The 22,823-nt window shown below is 55.3% G+C and overlaps 1 protein-coding gene across 10 annotated transcripts in view; it reads right to left on the bottom strand.

Annotated features, from left to right (window-relative positions):
* STRA6 (stimulated by retinoic acid 6) overlaps positions 1-22,555 on the bottom strand; it is a 30,633-nt gene extending 8,078 nt beyond the window's left edge. The window contains exons 1-12 of one of the 10 annotated variants that reach the window (XM_011932923.1): positions 22,215-22,555; positions 15,017-15,146; positions 10,242-10,308; positions 9,846-9,931; positions 8,511-8,650; positions 8,154-8,177; positions 7,806-7,972; positions 6,288-6,410; positions 3,923-3,990; positions 3,667-3,743; positions 3,340-3,401; positions 1,619-1,781 (exon numbers count right to left, since the gene is read on the bottom strand). In XM_011932923.1, coding sequence (XP_011788313.1) covers positions 1,619-1,781; positions 3,340-3,401; positions 3,667-3,743; positions 3,923-3,990; positions 6,288-6,410; positions 7,806-7,972; positions 8,154-8,177; positions 8,511-8,650; positions 9,846-9,931; positions 10,242-10,308; positions 15,017-15,146; positions 22,215-22,308 — 1,201 coding nt within the window. In that variant the 5' untranslated portion in view covers positions 22,309-22,555. Of the gene's footprint in view, positions 1-1,618; positions 1,782-3,339; positions 3,402-3,666; positions 3,744-3,922; positions 3,991-6,287; positions 6,411-7,805; positions 7,973-8,153; positions 8,178-8,510; positions 8,651-9,845; positions 9,932-10,241; positions 10,353-15,016; positions 15,176-15,281; positions 15,746-15,868; positions 16,081-20,559; positions 20,569-21,662; positions 21,936-22,214 lie in introns of those variants that run through there. The other 9 variants (XM_011932927.1, XM_011932929.1, XM_011932931.1 and 6 more) reach the window with 9 other exon arrangements.
* Between the last annotated feature and the right edge of the window lie 268 nt (positions 22,556-22,823).

Below are 22,823 nucleotides of genomic sequence, written 5' to 3'. Positions count from 1 at the left end.
TATGGTCCAAGTGCTGGTTGGCAGTCCTAAAGAAGCTCTGAGCTCAGAAGACATTAGTTCCTTAGCCAAAGGACAGACCAAGGGACACTGGAGCCCAGGTTGTGGGGTGGTTTTGGGGCCTGGTGGCAGGCGCCTATAATCCCAGCTACTTGGGAGGCTGAAATGGGAGAATTGCTTGAACCCATATCTCTAATCCTCTTGGGCTGCAGTATTCCTCATCTGCAAATTCAGAGAGTAAATGCTGCTCTGTTTGGCCCAAGAAGATCCAAAGTGGGAGCCTTTGAGCTTTAAAACTGCAACATGCAATTAAAAATATAAGGCGTGATGAGTGGAAGCAGAATCCTTTGCCCTGGACGTGTCTCTTCTTGCCTTCAAGCCTCAATGTCCTGCTCTGTGAGCTGGGATCAATGATGCTGACCTACAGGGTCACTGTGAGCAAGGGTCTGAGGTTGGTTGTGGACTGACCTGGACCATGTCTGCACCTGCCTATGACCCAGGTTGCAACCAGCTCGAAAAATCTCCCAGGAGAAGTCATTTTCAGCTCACCCAGAACTTGTCACCTGTCCAGTTTGTGGGCCTCAGCAGCAGTTCCAGGGCAGCCTCTAGTATGGGAACTGAGGTGCTCAGGGAGATGGTGGAGGTGGTCAGGGAAGGAAGCGGTCACTCCGTGCACCTCTGCCCACTCCCCACTCCCTGCCCCCAAGACCAGCACGCCCAGGTCTGTGGGATAAGGATGATGTTAATGGTCAGGTACAGCTGCGGAGCAGCCACACCTCCACCTGCAACGCTGGCAGCCCATGCTCTGACCATCACGTTACTCCTCAGAAGCCAGGGGCCTGTCCGTCCCAGCCTGGGGCCCCCAAGTCAGCAGAAGGTGCATGCCTCCTGAGTCCTGAGCATGAGGCTTTGCCCCAAGGTGACGGAGAGAGCCCCCACCTAGTCTTCAGGAGCCCTGCGTTCTCTTGGCTGCACTCTGCCCTGCTGGATGGCCTCAGGCAAATCCCTCCCCATGTGTCAAGTGGGGACACTTCTCAGTCCCCTCCACAGGGCTGTTGGGAGCGCCCAGAAGGCAGAGTAAGTAGGTGGCTGCAGGAGGCATCAGACCACAGAAGCGAAGGCCAGGATGGTTCCCTGGTTCAGGAGCTCATTGTCAGAGGAGGGAAGGAGAAAGGAGATGGCCCCGAAAGACAGGGAGTTGGGAAGAGAAAGCCTGCGCCCTGCCCAACACCAGCCCTCTGCCATGAGGATTCGCTCAGAAATCCTTACGGTCCTCCATCGCTGTCTCCTCCCTCCTTCCCCACCCTCATCTCACCCAGCCCATGGCCTTCCTCATCTCCATTCCTGGAGAGTTGGTCAGAGACACTGGGGGTGGTGGGGGAAGTTGCCACAGAAGCAGGCAAGGGGCAGGAGCTGCTGAGATGTCCCTTCAGGTTTCATGGAAGCTCAGAACTGGAAGCGCCAACTGCCTCAATTTGGAGATGAGGCAATTGAGACCCAGAGAGGGGAAGGAATGTGCCCAAGGGTCCCCAGTGTGTCCATGGCCGACTAGGGCATAGACCTTGGGTCTCCCCATTTTCATTCCCCACTGCAGCCCTCAGGGGCTCCCTGGAGGCCTCACCTTCCAGAGCCCACAGATGGTGCTTCACCAGCTCCACCACTTCCTGCTTGTCCTCTGAGAGCACGATCCCAAAGCCGGCCAGCAGATAGGAGACATCCGTGGTGATCCCCGCCCTCACCTTCTGGATGGTGGGTACCACGCCCACCAGCAGCAGCAGGGCCACCTGGAAGAGTCCCACAGTGAGGGCCCCATCCCAGGAAAGGGTTTTCTGTACTAACAGGGGAGACTTTGGGGAAGAAACTGGCAGCACACAGGCTCCAGCCACACGCCCATTGCCCATCAGTGTTCTTATCTGCCCCTTAGAGCAGGGTCCTCATGCCTCTAAATGAGGACATTACAGACAGGTGCAATTATAGCCTAATAGGCCAAAGGCATGCCTTCAAGCACCATAACTGCATACAGTCGGCCCTGCATATCTGTGGGTTCCACATCCATGACCAACCAATTCAATCAAGCACAGATCAAAAATATTTGGGGAAAACCCCTCAATAAAAAATAATAATGCAATACAAATAATACAAATAAAAAATAATACAGTAGGACAATTTTTGGTTTTGTTTTTTTTTGAGACAGAGTCTTGCTCTGTCACCAGGCTGGAATGCAGTTGTGCAATCTCGGCTCACTGCAACCTCCACCTTCCAGGTTCAAGCGATTCTCCTGCCTCAGCCTCCCGAGTAGCTGGGACTACAGGCCCACACCACCACATCCAGCTAATTTTTGTATTTTTAGTAGAGACAGGGTTTCACCACGTTGGCCAGGATGGTCTCAATCTCTTGACCTTGTGATCCACCCGCCTCAGCCTCCCAAAGTGCTGGGATTGCAGGTGTGAGCCACCTCGCCCAGCCATGGGACAACTATTTACATAGCACTTATGTTCGGTATTGTAAGTAATCTAGAGATAACGAGGTATACTGGAGAATGTGTGTAGGCTACACGCAAATACTACACCATCGTATATCAGAAATTTGAGCCTTTGGATTTTGGAATGGAGGGGTGTCCTGGAACCAGTCCACCTCAGATACTGAGGGATGACTGTGTCTGCACCTCTATTTACCCATCATCTATCTATCTAAACTTTGGAATGTAAAATTTCCGGTTTTTCTATGTTGTGAAAGTAAATGAGTGCAGGAATTAAAGCTAGACAGACTTGGATTCAAACTTAGGCTACGCCGAGATATCAGCTGTGCAGAAACTTGGCCAAGTCAAATTCACCTCTCCGAGCTTCCATTCTCCCCATCTGTAAGGTGGGGAATAATTATAACTACCTCCCAGGATCTGAATTGTTGTTGTTTGTTTTTTCTTTTTTCTTTTTTTTTTTTTTTGGAGGTAGTGAGGCAGAGTTTATCAAACATGTTATCTCGCTAAATCTTCCCAGTTACTCAAAGAGGAAAATTACTCTATTTCCTCCTTTTTACAGATGAGCTAACAGGTTCAGAGAGGTTAAATAACTTGCCCAAGGCCACACAGGAGGTAAATAGTGGAGCTAGGATTTAAATTTGTGTTTATGTGGCCTCCAAAATTAATGCTCCGAGTCACTTTGTGAGTCCAAGAGTGAACACCCCCGCCCTTCTGGGTAGGCCAGAATTCCCAAGATGGCCTGCAGCACCTGGTCAGGGTTCTGGATGGGGCACCTAGAACCCTGTTGGGCCGGAGCTACTCCAGGCTTGGGGGTTGAGGGCAGGGCTCCACAGGCAGATGGCAGTACAGGGTGCAGGACATACCTGGTAAATGGCCGTCCCTGTCAGTGTGGCTGAAAGCACCAGCTTCAGCGGAAGACGGAATCCTGTAGTCCTCAAAGAAAGGAGTGTGGTGAACAGCACCACTCAGGCCCAGGAGCCCTCCTCCCTCCCAAGGGTCCCAGGAAAACAGCCAGCAGGACTCTGAATGACCAAGGCCAGGCCAGGGTCTTCCCCCTGTCCCAAGCTGGTAGTTGTCCCTGTTGATGATAAGGATTCCAGGGAGCAGAAGCCAGTCCTCCACTGAAGCTATTCTGTGCAAGGTAGGGTAACACCCCCTGTCACGCTCGGCCTCAGCTCCCAACCCCATACCTGGCTGTGGAGTGTAGATGCTGTGTCTCAAGCAGACCCGGGCCCAGGACAGGAAGCCATGCTTGGAGGTGTGGGAGCTGCAGAAAGACCCAAGCAGGTGTGGGGTCCTCAGTGGAAGCCCCTTCCCTGAGGGCCAGCCCCAGAGGCTGGTCTTTCTGCCCCTCTGCCCCGCCATGCTGCCCAGTGCCAGCTACCCAAGCACGGCTTCTAACCAGCCTGATCCACTGGCCCACAGAGGGTGTGTCGGAGACCCCACCTGCTTCCCAGCTTCTTCCTGCAAAGGAGATTCCTCAGATATTCCTCAGAGTAGCTGCTCTGCAGCCCCTGTGGAGACAGACAATTGAACAAGCAGATGAGACCTGCCTCGACCCATTCGTGGGTCCCTGGCTCAGGGAACTAGAGTGTTCACCAAGCAGGTGCTCCATAAAAACCTCTTGGCCATGGCTGTGGTGGTGAGTGCGGAGGGGGCTGACTTGTGGGTTTGAGATCCATGCCCTCCAAAGCTTCCCTTTTCTCTCTCACAAATACAAGGCCAGTTTCCTGTCAAAGAACCATCAACGCCAGGAAGTTCTTCCTAAGATCTGTCTCCAACTCTCACCTGCTTTGCTCAGTCACATCTCATCACTGTTTCCTCCCACCCCTAGCCCTCTGGCCTCTGCCAGCTGAAACTGGGGCAAAGGGAAGCTGTGTCCCACGGGCACATCCCAGGCCAGGACACAGGAGGGGTCATTCCAGGTCAGACCCCCTCAGGCTTCTCCTCCTGCTACTACGCAAGGGAGATCACAAGGGTGACCAGATTTGTCTAAGCCACATTCCAGGCCTTAAGCTGCCTGTGAAGTGGCAGAGGTCCATGGGAAGATGGGGCGAGCCCCTGCCCTGAATCACTGGGAGAACATAGGCGATTGTCACTTGTTGCCATGACAACCCTGGGATCCAGGGCAGGAGTGGGTCAGCTCAAAGCTGATGGGGGTCCTTTGAGACTTAAACCTCTTTGACCAAAGTCCAAAGAGGATTTTGCACCTCTCAAGCCTGGGAGGAAAGGCTGGCAATGAAGAGAGGGGTGGGGTGGTAGAAACCCTGGAAGGGAAGGTAAAGGGCCATGCCTCGGGCACCACGTGGCCCTGGGGGGCCGCTCCCTCTTCAGAGCCAGCTGTAAACAGGAGGGGACATGGGCTTCCTCGAGGAGTGTGAGCCTCAGCAGGGCAGGAGCTACAAGTGTTCAGAACTCCCTGCCTGCCATATGGGAGCCGAGCCTGGAGTCTGTGGGCCTTCTTGGACCAGAGAAGCCCAAAATGGACCCAGAGCTCTCCATCCTGCCTAGGGATCTCACTCATTCTCTGGATTCAGTCTGACCTTGCCGAGTTAACACCCAGTCCCAGCCCCTCTGCTGAGCTCCACACTTTGAGCAACACACACTTAGGCCCAAACGTTGTCCCAGGAGCACCTGCTCCTCCCTCCACCTTCCCTGGGCCAGCAGCTGGCATCACCACCTACCTGCTGGCTGTCCAGGTGCCTCATCAAGCCTTTCCTTCCCCTGCCCTGTCTGAAGAGAAGCCAAGCCCTTTGGCCTCTATGTCCTAAGCCTTTCTCCTAAGTCTGTCCTTCTTTCCCCTTTGAGGGCCTCTGCAGAGCTTTCCTCTTCCTCCTCTCTCACCAGAAAGATGTACTGGACCCCCCCTGCACCAGCAGTCCCAACACCTGCTGCACGTTTCACATTGCACTGTAGGTATTTGCTGCTGCATCTGTCTCCCCCACCACACTGGGAGCTCCTGGAGATTAGACACAAGTTCATCAGCTCCAAGTCCACAGCACTGAGCCCAGGGCCTGACATGGTAAGTCCTTAGAAGGCTTTTCAATAAGATCGAAGTATCTTCTAAGAATTCTCTTACCATGATGCATTCATCCATCCATCCTTCCTTCCGTACATCTTTCCTTTGACCCATCCACCCATCCATCCATCCATTCATCCATCTAATCAAACCTTCAAAAATATTTGCTGAGTATCTATTAAGGGCTAAGGCCTACCCAGTGCTGCAAATACAGTGAACAAAACAGACAGAAAACCATCTCTTCCCCTTTACTCATGCTCTTTCCTGTGCCTACAATGTCTGCTCCTTATTCTCTCCTCACTCTAGATCTCCCTGTCCTTCAGGCCCTTGCTAAAGTCTACCTCCTCTAGGAAGCCCTCCCAGCCGTCCCCTTTATTTGAAATTATTCAACCACATTCAACCTAGAGTTGATTCATAATGCAATTCTGCCCTGGGTGCTTCCTGAATCATCTCAGTATGTGCAGAACTCGGATTAGGCACAAGGCTCCAGGCTGTCTCTCCAGCCAGATCTCAGTGTTTCACAGACAGAGCTATGACTCCTGGCTTCTGACTCAGTTCTGCTTTGTTAAGTCCCTACAGCCCAGTGCCGCGGGTATCCTGGGTGCCAGTCAAGGGCCAGCCCAGCCTTTGCCTGGGGAGGGAGGACTAAGCAGTCTCAGCAAACATTTTCTGAGCATCTGTTCTGTGCTGGGCCCTACATTAAGCACGGCCATGTATCTGGGACCACAGATATGGGGGAGTAGGGCTGTCTTGGGTGCTGAGGAAAACCTTACCCCAGGCCTGCCCCTTTACCTTGGAGCCTGCTCCTGTCCTACGACTGAAGCTTCTCACCAGCTGCACAGGGTACCAAAGGCTCAGGAATCCGAGGCCCAGCAAGAGAGGCAGGGAGGCCAGCAGGGAATAGTACTTGTAGATCTGGACAGACAAACACTCAGACAGACTACCTTCCACCTTCTTCCCCCAGCCAAGAACCAGAATCCATTGCCCTTCCCACCTCACACTGGACCCTGAGGATGGTCTGGGGGGCCATGGGAAGGCTTCAGCTCTGTGGTTCCCAAACCGCCACCCAGCGCAAACCTGCCCACTTCCCCTTCTTGAGCCCTGCAGAGATGCTCACTCCTCCCCACAGGCCTGAGAGGAGCCAAGAGGAGGAGATAACTTGATTCCCTCCTGCCCCCCACACCCACCTCAACCAGGGCTGGAATAAGCCCTGGAAAGGACACCTCTTTCTGTTTCTGTGTTCCCGGAGCATTAGGAACAGTTCTGAAAATCACACGAAAGCCTGACTTTGCCTACATATAGTTTTCAACCTAAGCATCAGGAAAGTCTATGCCCTGCTTCCCAGGGCTGAGGACTTCCTGGGGGTGGGCCTTTTGTATACTCATTCATTTATTTGTTGGTTCAATATACTTTTATTGAGAGCTTAGTATGTGCCAGGTTCTAGGTGGTAAAAAAGAGCCACCAAGTCCCCCCTCTCAAAGCAACCTCTAAGTCTTCACCTCCACCCTGAGGGACTGGTGTTATCAGCTCCAGGGACGGATGCAGAAACAGTCTCAGAAAGGTGGCACTGTTTCCCCAAGGCACTTGGTATCACCTGGCATCATTTTGTTTGTGTATCGTATCTCCCCTACTGAAATGACAGCTCTTGGGAGGCTAGGGACTGTGTTTGTCTTGTTCACAGCTATAGTCCAGTGCCTGGAAATGTCCCTGGTACAGAGTAGGTGCTTCAAACATGTTGCTGAATGAATGGGTGAGTGAATGAATGAAGTGGTGAAGCTGGATTCACACTCAGCTTGTCTGGCTCTAAAGCCTGTACCATCACTCTTTGGGTTCTAGACTGGACAGCTTCACAGCTCCAGCCAGCAGCCAGTGAGCAAGGTCCTGAGGTTCTGGAATTCTCCTCTTGTCCCTCTAAGACCATCCCTGACTTCACACTTGCCGGCCTCCATCACACTTCACTTCCATTCCCTCTCCAGCCTGACCAAAGGGAAGCTGGGGAATCACTAACACAGGCGTTGGGGCGGGGGGGCCATTTCAGGCTTTCTCTTCCACCTACTCTGCCCACTTTCCCTTCTCTGCCCCATCCTAGACTTAAAGCTCCTGAGGGCTGGGCCCAGCCGCCTTGTTCCCTGCCTCTCCCACAGAGCGGTCAAGCTTGGAAGGGACATGTGTTTGAAGGCATGGAATCCTGTGCACAATGGAAGGCTGCAGGGCGGCCCGTCATAGAATCAGAGCTCAAAGGAGGCACTGTGGTTTGAGTAGGTTGCTCTGCACGCCCCTCTGCCCTAGGCCATTGTGGTCAGTGGTTACCTTGGGTGCCTGGGGACACTCTGCCCTCTGCCAGACCTGGACACCAAGGTGGGCCCAGGACAGCATGCTGCCGAGCAAGTGTGCAGCTCTGTGGCCAGCTGTGGCACAGGCGGCCAGAGGGTAGTAGAGAGCAGCGTAATAGAACAGTCCCAGCATCTTCCAGGCCCCTGGAAGATGAAACAAGTAGAGAGACCCATGCTGGAAGAGCAGACATGAGGCCGGTGGTGAGCCCACCCAGGCCTCTCTCCTCTCTCCAGCTTCCAAGCCCTTCAGCACGTTCAGCAGGCAAGAGCCCTAGGTTCAAATCCAGGCTCCAACTAGTCTCAACTCTGATCTTGGGCAAGTTACCTCTTGGAGCCTCAGTTTTCCCACCTGTAAAATGGAAATAATCACAGTATGTTAGCAAGGGAAAAATGAGAAGGTATATATATGATGCTTAGCATGGTGCCTGAGTAAACACTCAATTTAAGATACTACTTCCCTGGCTCTCAGTTCCTCCACTGCAAAATGGAACTAATATGCATACTTTGTGGCATCATTGTAAAGACTGGATGGTCTGAAGAGGTCATGTCTCAGGATAGTAGCCCATCTCATTGACAGCTATTCCTGTTACCCTCATCTCCTTGAGCTCCGCTTAAAACTCCGAGACCCCACCCTACTCCCATCCCATCACACCAACCTCAGGGCCTGGGGGGCAGTGGGTACCTTGGCTGGGTGCTGAGGCAAGAGTCAGGAAGGGCAATGGGTCCTCGTCGGGGAGCAGCAAACACAGGGAGCTGAAGAGGACCATGAAGACAGCAGCAGGCACTGCCTGGGGCCTGTCCCCAGCCAAGAAATCCACAGGGCTAGCACAGAGGCAAGGACAGGGCAGGAAGGAGTTACTCAGCCCCTGCACCCCCATTACCTCCAGGCTGTATTCCATAAATCAAGGAGGTAGAGTCAGTCCCACTTTCTAGATGGGGGAATAAGACCCCTTTATTCATTCATTCCATAGATATTTGTGGAGTGCCTCTTATCTACCAAGCTCTGGGTCCTGTGCCAAAGGGACTTGGGACATACATACAGTGGGAAGAAGCTCAAAGGCTGCTCCCTCCACCCACCCTGGAAGCTCCAGGAAGCAGCCACCTCCACACTAATTGGTCTGTCTGAGCTGGCAAACCTTCAGAGAACTCAGCGAGTCACAACATCCTTGTACAACGGCCGCCGCCCTGGGCTGGGTGTGGACCCGAGGCAGAGGGCAGACAGCGGGCATAGCTGTCCCAGGCATCACCCCTCTGGGCTCAGGGCAAGCCACTCAGACCCTTGGCTTCTGCACTGCAGCTTGCATTCACGCTCTGAGAGGTTCATTCTCCCTCAAGCACTGCCCCAGCCAGGGCAAGCTCTTTCTGGGGCCAACCGGAGACCCCAGGCTGGTTCCCTACAAAACCAGCACAGCAAGACCAGCCTCGGTGCACAGTCTGGGTTTGGGATGCGAAGCTGTCTATACCAGGGAGCTACCCATCACCTGCCCCAACCCTCTGGTCTCTCGTGCACTAGCCTGCCCAGCCCCATCTCCTCAGGATCATGCCTATCCAGGCAGGCTCTGGGGTCACAGGGCTGAAGGAGATAGGAGAAGAAAGTTCCAGCTATAGGGGCTAGAGGTCAGTCCCCATAAATCTGCCTTCAAGCATTAGGGTCCAGGTGATACCCTCAGGGAAGACGAGGGTCAAGATGGCATTGGGATGGTCACGTCAATCCACATATGGAGGGCTGCCTGAGAAGGTACACTCTGAAGCTGGGTCATGTCAGGCTTGTTACCCCAGGGCCTGGGTTGGAGTCCTTTCTCCCAGGTGGGCTTGTGCAAGTTCCTCCCCCTTCCTCTGGGGGTCCTGACTAAACCTAGAGACCTGGGTGGGCGTGAGGAAAGCCCCGGGCTAAGGGAGGTAGGGATGTCATTGAAGCCAGAGCTACCTTTTAGGTACCTAACAAATCACCCACCCTCCCAGAGTGACCCTGTCAGCTGGGCCCCCTGAGTGGGGGTGCCCAGACCATGGCACCAACCTGGGCAGGCCGGGCCTGCCACGCACACAGTCAGGCCAGAGCTGGCGGCGCCTCACCAGCACGGCCAGGAGCAGCAGCACAAGGATCTGAAAGGAGAGCGCAGAAGAGGGCTTGGGGTGCCCAGGCCTCCCCTGAGGTCTGAGTTTGAGGGATTGGACTCAGGCCCCGGGATATCTCCTACCTGCCCAGTGCACACTCCTGTGGCATCTCGGGGACTGGTCAAGGGGTGACAGACATCTGGGAGGTTGGACTTGCATCCTGGTTTGGGCCCCCAGGCTGGGAGAACTCCCAGATAGCTCCCCCCACCCAGGATCTCCCAGGGCCCCCATTCACCAGCCCCACCGGGAACACGGGTCCCACTGGCCAGGCTGGCAGTAGCTTTTGGGTTGGACTCACTGACAGCGAGGCCAGGCAGGCGTGGTACAGGCCGGGTGGTACGCTGGTGTGGCAGGAGGGCACTTCCCTACAGAGCAAAGGAAGGCTGGCTCAGGCCTGCGACAGGCCCCCCTGGGTGTGCAGATGGGTCTGGGGTTCAAGACTGTTCACACTGAGGCTTTACCCACTACCTCCCTCAGCCCTCTGATCCCTCCTACACAAGCCTTCCCAGTCCCACCTTCTCAGGGTCATTCTGGGGCCCTCATGTTCTTGTGATGTGCCGGCCCCATGCCAAGCTCTGGGGTTATAAGACTAAAGGAGATGGAAAGCTCCCAGGGGCAGCAGAGACCGGCTCAGCTTGATCACTTATCCTTTTTTTTTTTTTTTTTTTTGAGACAGGGTCTTGCTCTGTCACCCAAGCTGGACTGCAGTGGCGATCTCGGCTCACTGCAGCCTCAGGCTCCTGGGCTCAAACGATCCTCCCACCTCAGCCTCCTGAGTAGCTGAGACCACAGGTGTGCACCACCACGCATGGCATTTTTTTTTTCTGTATTTTTAGTAGAGACAGGGCCTCATCATGTCACCCAGGCTGGTCTTGGATTTCTGAGATCAAGCAATCCTCATGCCTCAGCCTCCCAAAGTGCTGGGATTACAGGTGTGAGCCACTGTGCCTGGCTGACCACTTACTCTTGCTAACCCAGATGCTTCCTGTCCTTCAAGGCCTCCCCTCTCCAGGAAGCCCCTCTGACTGCTCCTGGTCTCACAGACCTCTTCTCAGAACTGTGGCTGAGCGCACTACCTGGGTCAAGCAGTCAAGGGTTTGGCCCTATGATTTGCCCTCTACTCACTGCCATCTGAGGTTGGTCTGTGACTAAAATGATCTCCCCTGGTCCGTCTCTTTTCCTGCTTGCCTCTCAACGAGAGCCTTCGTGGACAGCCATGCAGGTTGCCCACTGCAAAAAGATGCTCAGCCAAGGGAACGAGCAGGCCACCCTGCTCACCAAACCCAGCACCCGCTGAACTGAATGCACCTAACCGGGGATCCCTTTCTCTAATTCCACAGAGGCTCTCTATGGCCTGGCAATGGTCCTGCACGCACCCTGGCTGAGCACAGAGGTAGACCCACAGTGGAGATAGGGGTCACTGAGGACAACGAAACCCTCCACTTCCCCAGGAGAATCATGTGGCGGAGATAAGGGAGTGAGGCAGGAGTCCTGAGCTCAGGGCTGCCCCTGGCCCTGGAAGATCAGGCAGGACTGGGTCCCTGGGGAGTGGTAGAGCTACGGGTTTTCCCAGCTTAGGCTTGGGAGAGCCAGAGGGAGGAAGGCAGCATGGGTGAGACCAGTGCGGTCTGGTGGGCGAGGGCCTGAGATGGAGCCTGGGCTGCGGCCAGTCCCTGCTTGCCCAGAGGGCTCAGCCTCCCGCCAGCACACTCTCCACTGTATGAAGAGAGGCATCAAGGCTGCATTATCCAGGGGAGCACAGATCCCTGGGACCCTCTGCTGGGTCAGCTCGGTCTGTCCTGCTCACTTTCTCTCAGGAAATCCCAGCTGCTGAGTCAGCTCGGTCTGTCCTGCTCACTTTCTCTCAGGAAATCCCAGCAGATGAGCAGTGGGAAAGAAACCAGCCACTTGGTGGACAGGCAGAGTAAGTCAGCTCTGGACAGCTTCTTGGCCAGGAGACCAGCCTCTTCCCAAAGTAGAACTGGGGTCCTGAGTAGCTGCCATGCAGGGAGCAGGTTCCCACCGTTGGTGCTCCAGTCTCAGGCTCCCCACCTCCAGCTCCAAGGCCTCTCATTCCAGTGTACAGGGCAGCCCTCCCTCTCAGCCTGCATCTCCCTGCATGACTAGATCCTGCTCCACCTGTATACCTGGGCCCAGCAGGGACTTGGAAAACTGTCCCGGGAGTAGTTTGACCATTTTCCTATGGACCTTACCCCAAACCACTCCCACCCCCAGAAACGCCCTCCAGGGCCCTGCTTGGGGGAGCCTCTGGCCCTTTCTGTATCACCTGAGGTCCCCATCTGACCTCTCAGCTCAGTGTGAGGGGTCAGATGGGGATCTCAAGTGGCACAGAAATGAGCAAATGTTTGGCTGGTGGCTTGTGGCCCCATGTTTTGTGCCATGGGACAGACAGGATGGCACAGACATAAAGACCTTGGAGAGGGTGGTGAGCTTGATCCTGGGACGGGCACAGCAGGTGCTGAAGGATGCAGAGGAGGGAGAACTTTGGGCCAAAGGAGGTGGCATCTGATTGGAGTTTAAAAGATGGTTACTGGCCGGGCGCGGTGGCTCAAGCCTGTAATCCCAGCACTTTGGGAGGCCGAGACGGGCGGATCACGAGGTCAGGAGATCGAGACCATCCTGGCGAACACGGTGAAACCCCGTCTCTACTAAAAAATACAAAAAACTAGCCGGGCGAGGTGGCCGGCGCCTGTAGTCCCAGCTACTCGGGAGGCTGAGGCAGGAGAATGGCGGGAACCTGGGAGGCGGAGCTTGCAGTGAGCTGAGATCTGGCCACTGCACACTCCAGCCTGGGCGGCAGAGCGAGACTCCGCCTCAAAAAAAAAAAAAAAAAAAGATGGTTACTGGCCAGGCGCAGTGGCTCACACCTGTAATCCCAGCACTTTGGGAGACCGAGGCAGGCAGATCACCCAAGGTCAGGAGTTCGAGACCAGCCTGGCCAACATGGTGAAGCCCCGTCCCCACTAAAAATACAAAAAGATTAGCTGAGTGTGGTGGTGTGCACCTGTAATCCCAGCTACTCGGGAGGATGAGGCAGAAGAATCCCTTGAAATGGGGAGTGGAGGTTGCAGTCAGCCAAGATCGCGCCACTGCACTCCAGCCTGGGCAACAAGAGCGAGACTCCATCTCAAAAAATAAATAAATAAAAGATGGTTGACATCTCTTTAGGCAAAGAAGGGGCAAAGGCAGCTCCAGGTGGAGGGAAGTGCATGAGGAAGCAGAGGGGCAGGCAACAGGCAGCGTGGCTGGGGCTGGTCAAGGCCTCTAGTTTGACTGCAGCCCAGAGGTGAGGTAAGATGAGGTTACAGCAAGCATGGGAGGTCCTGGGAAGCCACTGAGGATGTTTGAGCCATTGAATGTTCTGGATTTTAGGAAATTTCTGTGGCTGACTCCACTGCCATCAGTGTTCATCCACCCCTACTCCAGCCTGAGAGTGCTGGGGCACTGGGCACTCCAGAGCTCTTCAAAGCTCTGAAGCAACATGTCCCCAGGGTGTCTGACTCACAGACAGAGGTGAACCCAAGTTCATCTCCTCGGGATTCCCCTGAGCTCCCAATTTTCTGCTCCCACTTCGGGGGAAGGGGGATGGCAGGCAGCTTAATTGGTTTGGCTAAGTAAATAGATTCAAACAAATCTCTTTATTCTGATGGGTGCCATGCCCTGCAGTGGGAGAAAGGAGCTGAATCTTCTAGATGTCACCCACATGAGGGACTGGACTCCCCATCACCCAGTGCCTGACATACACACAACTTTATTCTGAGACCACGCTACAGCTACAGGCATCTGGCTCCCGGCCAGTGTCCAGGCCCTGAGGCTCCCAAGGACACAGCTTCAGATTAGAGCCTTCACCTAGGTCAGAAACCATCCCCATGGGTTCCTGGGCCTCTCCTCATTCTGGTCCCTCGCAGCCCACACATACGCAGTAGGACATGTGGAGCCCACAGGCTCTCGGTCAATCAGGCAAGAAGAGTGGGGAGCACGCCCTTGCTGACTGCAGGCTATTTTCCAGGTGGTCAGAACCCTGAGTCCTCCAAACAACAGCTCCTTCCCCTAGGCCTGGGAGGAGCCTCTGTCCCTGCTGGATGACCCAAGCCCAGCCAGGCTGCAGCCCCAGCCCCTGGGGAGGCACGCAAGGATTTTTCCTTCTCAAGTTTCAGGTTTTGATGGAGAACAGATGTGCACACATCTGGCTCGGCAACCCCCAGCCTCACCTTTCTACTTCTCCAAACCCTCAGACAGAGCAGGGAGGTAGGGGATGGGGCCAGGCCTGGGAACAACAAGGGAGAACTGGCTCTGGGTCCTATACAGGCAAGGCATCCTGGCAGGAGGTGGGGGACACAGAAGGGGTCCAGCTCCTCCACCAGGGCACCCAGACTAAACCCCGGTAGAATGGACCCAGGCAAAGCAGCTGTGGCTGGGTTCTCAGGCCACCCGGGGGCGGGCTGCCTCCCTGCTCCCACCCTCGCCTGGGCTGGCCTCAGCACTCTTGCTGAAGGGAATAGGCTCTCCTCATCCTCTGAGACCATCCAAAGACAACAAAGGTGCCTGTTTGCTCAATGACTTCTCCCCAGGCTTTCTCCCTTTGGTTCTCTGCCTTCACCGAATCCCCCAGCCTGCCCAGAGAACCTGACACTTTGGAAACACCACACCCAAATGCTCACCACAGAGACCAATAACCCCTTGAAGACAAGTCTGCTTGCCTCAACTGCTCCCAGTAGCTTCCCCATCCTGGCTATGGGCCAGAATCACCCAGGGAGCCATCCTTGCGGATCTGAATCTGCAACGAACACTAAAGGAATCTGTATTTTTAACACATCACACAGGTGCTTAGACATCTTTACAGCAGGGTGAGGGGTCTTGTTCTCATGTAGCAGAAGCAGAGACTGAATGAACCCCAGAGAGGCTGTGACTTGCCCAAGGTCTCACAGCAAATGAGTGGCAAAGCCAGACCTAGCAGCCCCTGACCAGGAGCTGCTCCCCGGCCAGTTGCAACCTCTGCCATCACCCCATTCTGATGGCCGACAGAGTGAGGTTGGGGGGTTCCACACTTACCCCTCTGGCTGGAGCTCCTCGCCCCCCTGGGGCTCATCGATGTACCAGCTGCCATAGGAGTAGTCCTCTGTGGCCCCGGGGGAGGTCTGGTTCCCTGCTGGCTGGGACGACATTCTCCGGCCCTTCTTCTCTGACCCCAGGCGAGAGAAAAAAAAGCCACTACGGATGTGAAAAGAGGCTTAAAAGAGAGAGAGAGAGAAAAAAGAAAGATGGAAAACCCAAACAAAGAAACATTTCTCTTTAACCCTGAAGGTTACTTTCTTACTTTTAGCTCTCTGGGAAAAGCCCGTCTGGGACTGAGGGCCTGAGCAAGCTGGCACAGGACGAGGACAGGGCCTCTCGTGTCCCCTCCTCCCTTCCCGCCCATCGCACCGGTCCTGCAGAGATAGCCGTCCCCTCGGGGGGCCCGGGGCTCCTGCTGGCGCATCTGTCTGTCTGACCAACCACCAGCAGGCGTTTGTTCAAAGGACCATTTTCAAAGAAGGCTTGTCCAGTCCGAGCTGCCTAGAGAGACGCCCCTTCCTTCCCCCTTCCCAAGCCCACCTAGACAGACCCACAGACACACCAGAAGGGAGGCCCAGGGAGGAAGGAGTTGCAGAGATGAAAGGGTAGGCAGGCCACAGCCAGCTCCGCACTGCCTGCCTGGGCCCTCCCAGCTGGGCTCCCCTCCCCTCCCCCAGCCTCAGCCTGCCCCTTTCTGGCCCCCTTGGGCCTCGGTGATGGAAACACACCATAATCCTTGACAAAGCCCCCCTCCTGGGGGAGGAGGCCCCAGCACCATTGGCGGCCTGAGCGCTGCAAGGGTGTGGCCAGGAGCCACCCCCACCCCCGCACCTGACTTCACACACATACCTGCCTTCAGCGCCTGCCCCAGAGCTCCCACGCCCCTGCCCGCCACATCTGCAGTGCCCCACACAGACAGGAGACCAGCATTGCAGCAACAGCCGAGGGAGACCAACTGCTGGGGCTGGGCTGGGGTGGAGGCAGGGAAGGGGAATCTGTCCGTTCCCTCTTCTAGGGTTTCCATGAAGGAGGCAACATGTGTCCACTGGTAAACCCTTTTTGTTCCTACAACTTGATTTCACAAGGAGATAACTCACCCCCACAAGGCGGAAATTAGCTCTTTAAACACAAACCAGACCCACGGGTAGGCAAGAGGAGCCCCGCCTGCCTTCTGCTCCTCCTGGAGTGAGGTTGAGGGTGAACAAGGCAAGGTCTGGGCCAGGGAGGAGGGCTCCTCCTCATTCTCCCTCCCCAGGAGCAGGACCCGTGCCCCAGCCTGAAGGGCGGGGCGAGAGGCAGAAGAAGGTAGAAAGCAGTTCTCAGACCACAGTCCCTGGTGGAGGTTTAGGCCCCTGAAACTGTGAGGGTCTCTGTCCTTCCAGTACCCTACAAGGGCCTTGGGCTTTGACCCTATCAGCTAAGACAGTCATTCAACAGCTTTTTTAAAAAGACATTATTCATTTAGTCTTTTAATTTAAATTTATTGAACACCCACTATGTGCCAGCACTGTTCTGAGCCCTGAGGCAGGAGACATTAGAATTCACGGGGAACACGGTCAGATAAGTAAATCCCCTCCGCAGTCTGAGGGCTACAAAGGGAAGCACAGGCTGAGCTGGTCTGTACCATGGGAAACCAAATTTAGTCCAAGAGTATTTGGGAGTAGGGGGAGATTCTGAAGAAAATAACCTTTCCAGGGTGATCTGAAGGGCAGAGAAGAGTCAGCTGAGCAGAGGGGTGGCAGGCTCAGGATGGGGATGGGGGTGGGGGGAAGTGTGATCCCCACAGAGGAAACAACAAGGGTGAAGTCTCAGAGTAAACAGGGCTTGAAATCCTGGAGGAGGCTGTCATTCAAATTCCCAAGCCCACAGGGCAGGATTAGGGGCTGAGCACCCTGCTAGCCTGAGTTCCTCCCCATTCTTTCCAAATGGCCCTTCTAGCAGGAAGAGGGTTCTGTTGCTCTCCACCATCCCACAGAGATATCAGCGCCTGCTGACTCAGGGCCGAACCCGAGCTTTATTTGATGTAATGCAGGAACCCACACTGGCCCTTCTGATCCCAGGGATGCGGGAAACTTGCCTTCCAGGTGCGGGTGTGAGCTTCTGGAGGGCGGGACTCTATCCCTGCCTTCCCTCCTCCTGCCTTCCCCGATGCACAGCGCCTGGCCCTTGGGTAAGAAGGACTTTAGAAACTGAGCTTGGCAAAGCCATTGCTTGTTCTGGCGGTCAGTATTCATTAGTGGGCCTGTCCTACACAGGCTGCTGCTGTGCCCTGAGGTTCACCAGCTGGGCTTCCCAGAGCCCCCGTGCCCACACCAGAGCCCAGCAAGCCCTTCCCTGCTCAGGGGTCTCAGACTCTTACCTTAGGGAGCAACCGACTCCCATCTGATTTTAAATCCATCTCCAACCATTAGAGTCCAGTTCCAGACAGGGAGCCCACTCCCTCTACAAGGCAGCGGTGTCTGGGGTTAGACATCCTTGCCTATCAGAAACCATGCCCTTTGGCCAGGTGTGGTGGCTTACACTTGTAATCCTAGCACTTTGGGAGGCCGAGGCGGGTGGATCACCTGAGGTCAGGAGTTGGAGACCCAGCCTGGCCAACATGGCAAAACCCCGTCTCTACTAAAAATACAAAAAATTAGCCGGGCGTACTGGTATGCGCCTGTAATCCCAGCTACTAGGAAGGCTGAGGTAGGAGAATGGCTTGAACCCGGGGTGGGGGGGTGGGGTGCTGAGGGTGCAGTGAGCCGAGATCGTGCCATTGCACTCCAGCCTGGACAAAAGAGGGAAACTCCATCTCAAAAAAAAAAAAAGAAAAGAAACCATCCTCTTCCTTGGAGGAAGCCTAACTCTGCCTTCCCCAGGCTGGTTTGGCAGTGAGCAAGATGAGTCAAGCCCTGTACCAAATGGAACCTGATGTATGGTAGGGCTTGAGGGACACGACATGAGAGGGGAAGTGAAGTGGGGGAAGAGAAGAGAGACAGACGGGAGTTGGCTGTTTGAGATGAGGTGGTCAGGGAAGGCCTCACTGGGAAGGTGGTATGTCGCTGATACCTGAGGGGAGAGAGGGAGGTACCAGTTGGGGACTGGGGTCATCTGTTCTGCGTTGATCTAAAGGAAAGCCTGACTCTGGGTAACTTATAGGGTTTATGTGGCCTTCTGCAGGCTGTGCAGGAAGCAGCACGGCACCAGCATCAGCTTCTGGGGAGGGCCTCAGGAAACCTACAGTCATGATGGAAGGTGAAGGGGGGTCAGGCAGGACACTTGGCGAGAGAGGGAGCAGGAGAGATGCCAGGCACTTACCAATAGCCAGCTCTCACATGAACTGATAGAGCAAGAACTCCCTCATTACCGCAGGGAGGGCACCAAGCCATTCAGGAGGGATTCTCCACAATGACCCAAACACCACACACCAGACTCCACTTCCAATATTGGGGGTCACTTTCAACGTGAGATTTGGAGGGGACACACATCCAAACCCTATCAGGCACTGAGGAAAGGCAATCAGGTTGCCTGAAGGAGCCTCCATCCACCCAGGGGCTGCAGTCAGGCTGGCAGAAAGGGACCCCAACTGAGCCCAGGCACAGTCCCTTCCCCACCCCCCACGGAGAACCCAGTGCCAACAATGCCACCTCCCTCCTCATGGGGAGACACAGAGCGCAGAGGCCACCAAAGGAGGCCTTAAGCAGAGGGGAGGAAATGGTGAGCTTCGTCCTTTTCACCTGGTGTGGGCCTAGCAGGCAGAGGGCAGCCTTGTGCCCGGTACTTTGGCCAGGGCGGAGCTGGAAGGTCCAGAGGTAAGGGTAAGGTTTCTGCATGGCAGTGGAGAACGCCTGGTTGGGGAGGCCACCTAGCTGGATTTGAACCCTGGGACTGGCTATGTGGCCTTGAGTGAGTCTTTTCCCTTCTATGGGTCTCACTGGCCTCTATCAAATCCAGCCTGGAGATTCTCCAGTTGTGAACTCTCCCTTCAAGGCACCCCTCCCTGCACGCCAGTAACCAGTTGTAACAAGAAGCTCACAGAGAGTGGTTGTGACTTCCTAGGTGAACCCATTGCTTCCCACGTGCCCCCTCCTGGCCCACAGCTGCCCTGCCCAGTCTGGTGGGGGCAGAGGGGCAAGCTGGGTTGAAGATCCATGGATAGCGGGTAGCCGTGTGGCTCAAGCTGCAAGGTGAGCCCACTTCTTGAGCCCAAGGTACCTCCTCATCTTGGGGCTAGAATCGCTTGGAGCTCCCATCTGCAAAATGGGAGGCTTGGCTCTGAGCTATTAGGAAAGATGCTACCTGGGCAGATGGCAGGAGGCAAAATGTGTTAGGAAGAGAAGGATGGTAATGATGTGCCCCTGAAGAATTTCTCCAAAAGCCTGGGCAGCAGAGTCAAGGGCCTGCCCTCTGGAGCTGGCTTTAAAGGGGCATTGATACCCAGGAAGGTCCAGCCCTGCCCTCAGGAGAGGGCAGGCTGGAGAGTAAAAGTGCTCAAAAGACAGAACTGCCAAAGGCTGAGGAGCAGGGAGGGAAAGGAGGAGATGGCTTGTGCAGTTTTGCAGGCTCCCTGGAGGAGGGGGCCTGGAGCAGGGAACTGAAGCCATGGAAGATCTGGAATGATAGCAAGAATGAATTTACACGTGTCTCAGGAGTGCCAAGAAGGGAAGTCTGAGAGACAAGGAGAGAGGAGCATAGGGGTCTGGGCAGGGCTGCCTCGCTGTGGCCAGCATGAGCCCACGTGGGCACTCAGATGAGGCTGATGCCAGTATCCAACGAGCAGCTCAAGCCAGCAGGACTCCCAGCTGGGCACAGATTGGCAGGTGGCTAAGCCCTGCTCAATATGAGAGGAGGTCCTAAAAAGCTTCTGGACTCTGAGCCAATGAAGGCCATCTGCCATTTGGGCTTGGCACAGAGCTGCTACGCCCCTCGGGTTGGAGCTGGCCCATGAAGGCCTTGGGACAGGGCTTCCTTCCTCTCATGTTTTTGTTCAAGTTGATTAAACCTGAGGAATTTTTGCATCCAGGAACAGAGGCCCACGTGCATGCCTTCGGCAGCCTGTGATGATCAAATCCTCAAAGGGCAAAGTGCTAAGCTTAGAAGAAGCTAACAGCAGGCCAGAAGGAATGGGGAAGGCCAGCAGCATCCCCAGAACCTCAGAAACATCCCCTCAAGGACTCCCAGATCTGCCAGAGCACCTCCAGAATCTCAGCAACATTCCTGAGTTTCAGTAATGCCGTAAGAACCCCTCCAACCTCAATATTGCCCCGAAGAACCCCCAGACCTTCAGTAACACATGAGAACCACTACAACACCTCAGGACACTCAAACTCCGGCAAATCAACCACAGATTGGAACAAGATGTTCAAAAGCCTGTGAGCATTTGCAGAAAGCCTGGAGACCCCTGTTGCTCTCCACCCTCCCATCTCTGAGTCCTACAGCAAACCCAATAGTTCTACAACACTCAAACCTCAGGAACACCCCCAACTCCCACAGCACAGAAGAGAATGCCGAAGAAAGGGGCTTCAGTCCAGGAGTTGGGGGATGGCCCCTGTGCTTACCTGTGCAGCCCAGTCGACTCTCAAGGTTGACTTTCTTGGCTGCTTATTCAACCTCATGCGGGCCCGTGAGCTCAGAGTGTGCCCTCAGTGGCGCAGCACACTCACACACACATCCAACAGCCCTTCGCACACACACGTGCTTAATTCCGGCACCAGACCAAGTCTGCCTCCACCCAGTGGGCTGGAAGGCAGTGTCATTGGCTGCCGTGCTCACGGCGGGAAGAGTATGGATGGCTGTCCACCTCCTGTCTCTCTACCTCCTACCTCCCCTGCCATGTGGGAGGGTCAGAAGCACCAGCTGATGTGCCCTTCCTGCAATTCTCATGCCCCCCTCACCAACAGCATCATCGTAACATAAAGGATTTAGACCAGGCTCTCATATGAAGGTGGACACTGGTGAGGAGGAGGAGGGTAGCCGGCTGTTCCAAGGGAGCAGCATGTTCTTTCCCTCTCCGAGAGCTAGGCTAGTACTGACCTGGAGGAGGGAAGGCAGATTTCAGCTCAGGACAAAGGTAGCCTTCATACTCTGTAACAGAGTAGTGAGGGCCCCATCAAGGGAGGCAATCAAGAAGAGGCTGTTAACATCAATATGCAACAGAGGGTTTCCTGCCTTCAGAGGACTAGACCCAAGGCCATGAAGATTCCCCAGCTATAAGAGCCCCACATTCTCCGTTCCCAGCACCTTCCTCCCTGGAGTGGTGTCACCATGGTGTGTCCTTGAGATGTAGGCTTTGTGCTGCCCTCCTTCTTCACTGAGGACATTGACTGCTGGGCAGATCACCTGACTTCTCTCTCCTTGTTCCGCTGCTGACCACAGGACAGGGCTCTCCACCAACCTCTTGCTCACAGGCGGTCAGATCCAACTCAGACAGGACTCTGTGAAAGTCTCACGGCCTTTTGGAGCCCCTCAGTGTCCCCTGAGGGCAGCCCTCCCCAGGTCTCCGACGTTATTCATCAGAATTGCTCCAGCCGGTCACTCTGCTCACTTCCTGCCCCTAGGCCCTGATTCCTGCTCACTCCCCATCCCTCACACCATGCACCTTCTCCCTGTTCCCTGACCTGTTCCAATCCCACCTGGCCTCCCAGACTTGGCTCCAGCCTACCTCCAACCAGGCGCTCTCCTGACCTCTCCTTTCCTTGTCTCTTTCCTTTCCTTTATTGATCACTCCGGGAAACTTGTCCCTCCAGGCAAGCAGGATGCTGTCAACACAGGGCCTCCTCCTCTGAGCCTGGCTCCAGCCAGGCTGGGATCCTAGAGGGGTGGCTGGTTGTGTGGTCTCAGCAGTTGGCCCTGAGCAGTGGCCCCAGCACCTGCTTTAAAAGGTGCTTGATCTGCTCCTCCCGGAAGACAGCTTCCCCAGTCTGGCTATGCCCCTCCTCCTGCCCTCACAGACCTCCTGCCCCTGATTCCAGGATCAGAGGAGTCCACCCCACCCCCATCTCCAGCTCAGGCGCAGAGCAGGGGCTGGGGCCCCACACCACACACAGGGCGGCTCGTCTCCAGCAGTAGAGCCTCTCCACACCCCCAAAACATTTGCTCGAAACTTGATCTCCTTGGCCCTCAGGCTTCTCAGTGGAGAAGCCTGCACAGGGCTTTGATGGCTGAGTTTCCCCAGATGTGGCCTTAGAGAAGCTGAGGAACCCCCTACTTACACCCATTTGTCCCCATCTATCACTCCCAGGGGGCCACTGCCTGATGAATTGCTGGAGGGGAACCACCAGCTCAGCTTTTAATAACCGGATTGGCATCCTGCTGCCCAGCTGGGCTGACGGCCCTGACCATGCTAAGGGGAGTCATCAGGGGGCTTCAGGGATGGAATCCCAGATATGATCTATTCCTGGGGGAAGTGAAAAAGGCCCCCTCGGAGATTTCTCTTCTATTTCTCACTCCTCACAGACAGGCTGGCGTTCTGGAGTCCTGCTCTTTGCCCCAAGTACATGCCTGCAACCTCCAAGGCTGCAGGACAGTCAACTGCATCGCCCCTCACCTGAGCACAGGCTCACCCTGCCCTCCTTCCCCTTCCTAGAGGGGGCATCCTGCAGGGATGCAGACAAGACTGGGGAAGGAAATGGCGCTCAGAGGGTGCTCCAACTAAGTGCTGCGGCAAGCAGGGCGGGGAGGGAGTAGATAAAGGCCGGGCCAAGAAGCAGGGCCCTAAATTCTCCGGAGAAGGGCCATGGAGAGGCGGTCTCTTCTTCCTTGAAGGAGAAAGGGAGTGCTACCTATAAAAATTTGGGACCACAGGCTTTTGTATGTAAGATTG

Source organism: Colobus angolensis, unplaced genomic scaffold (assembly GCF_000951035.1).
Source record: "Colobus angolensis palliatus isolate OR3802 unplaced genomic scaffold, Cang.pa_1.0 Scaffold99, whole genome shotgun sequence".
Taxonomy (NCBI): domain Eukaryota; kingdom Metazoa; phylum Chordata; class Mammalia; order Primates; family Cercopithecidae; genus Colobus; species Colobus angolensis.
This window is presented reverse-complemented; position numbering and strand designations above follow the sequence as displayed.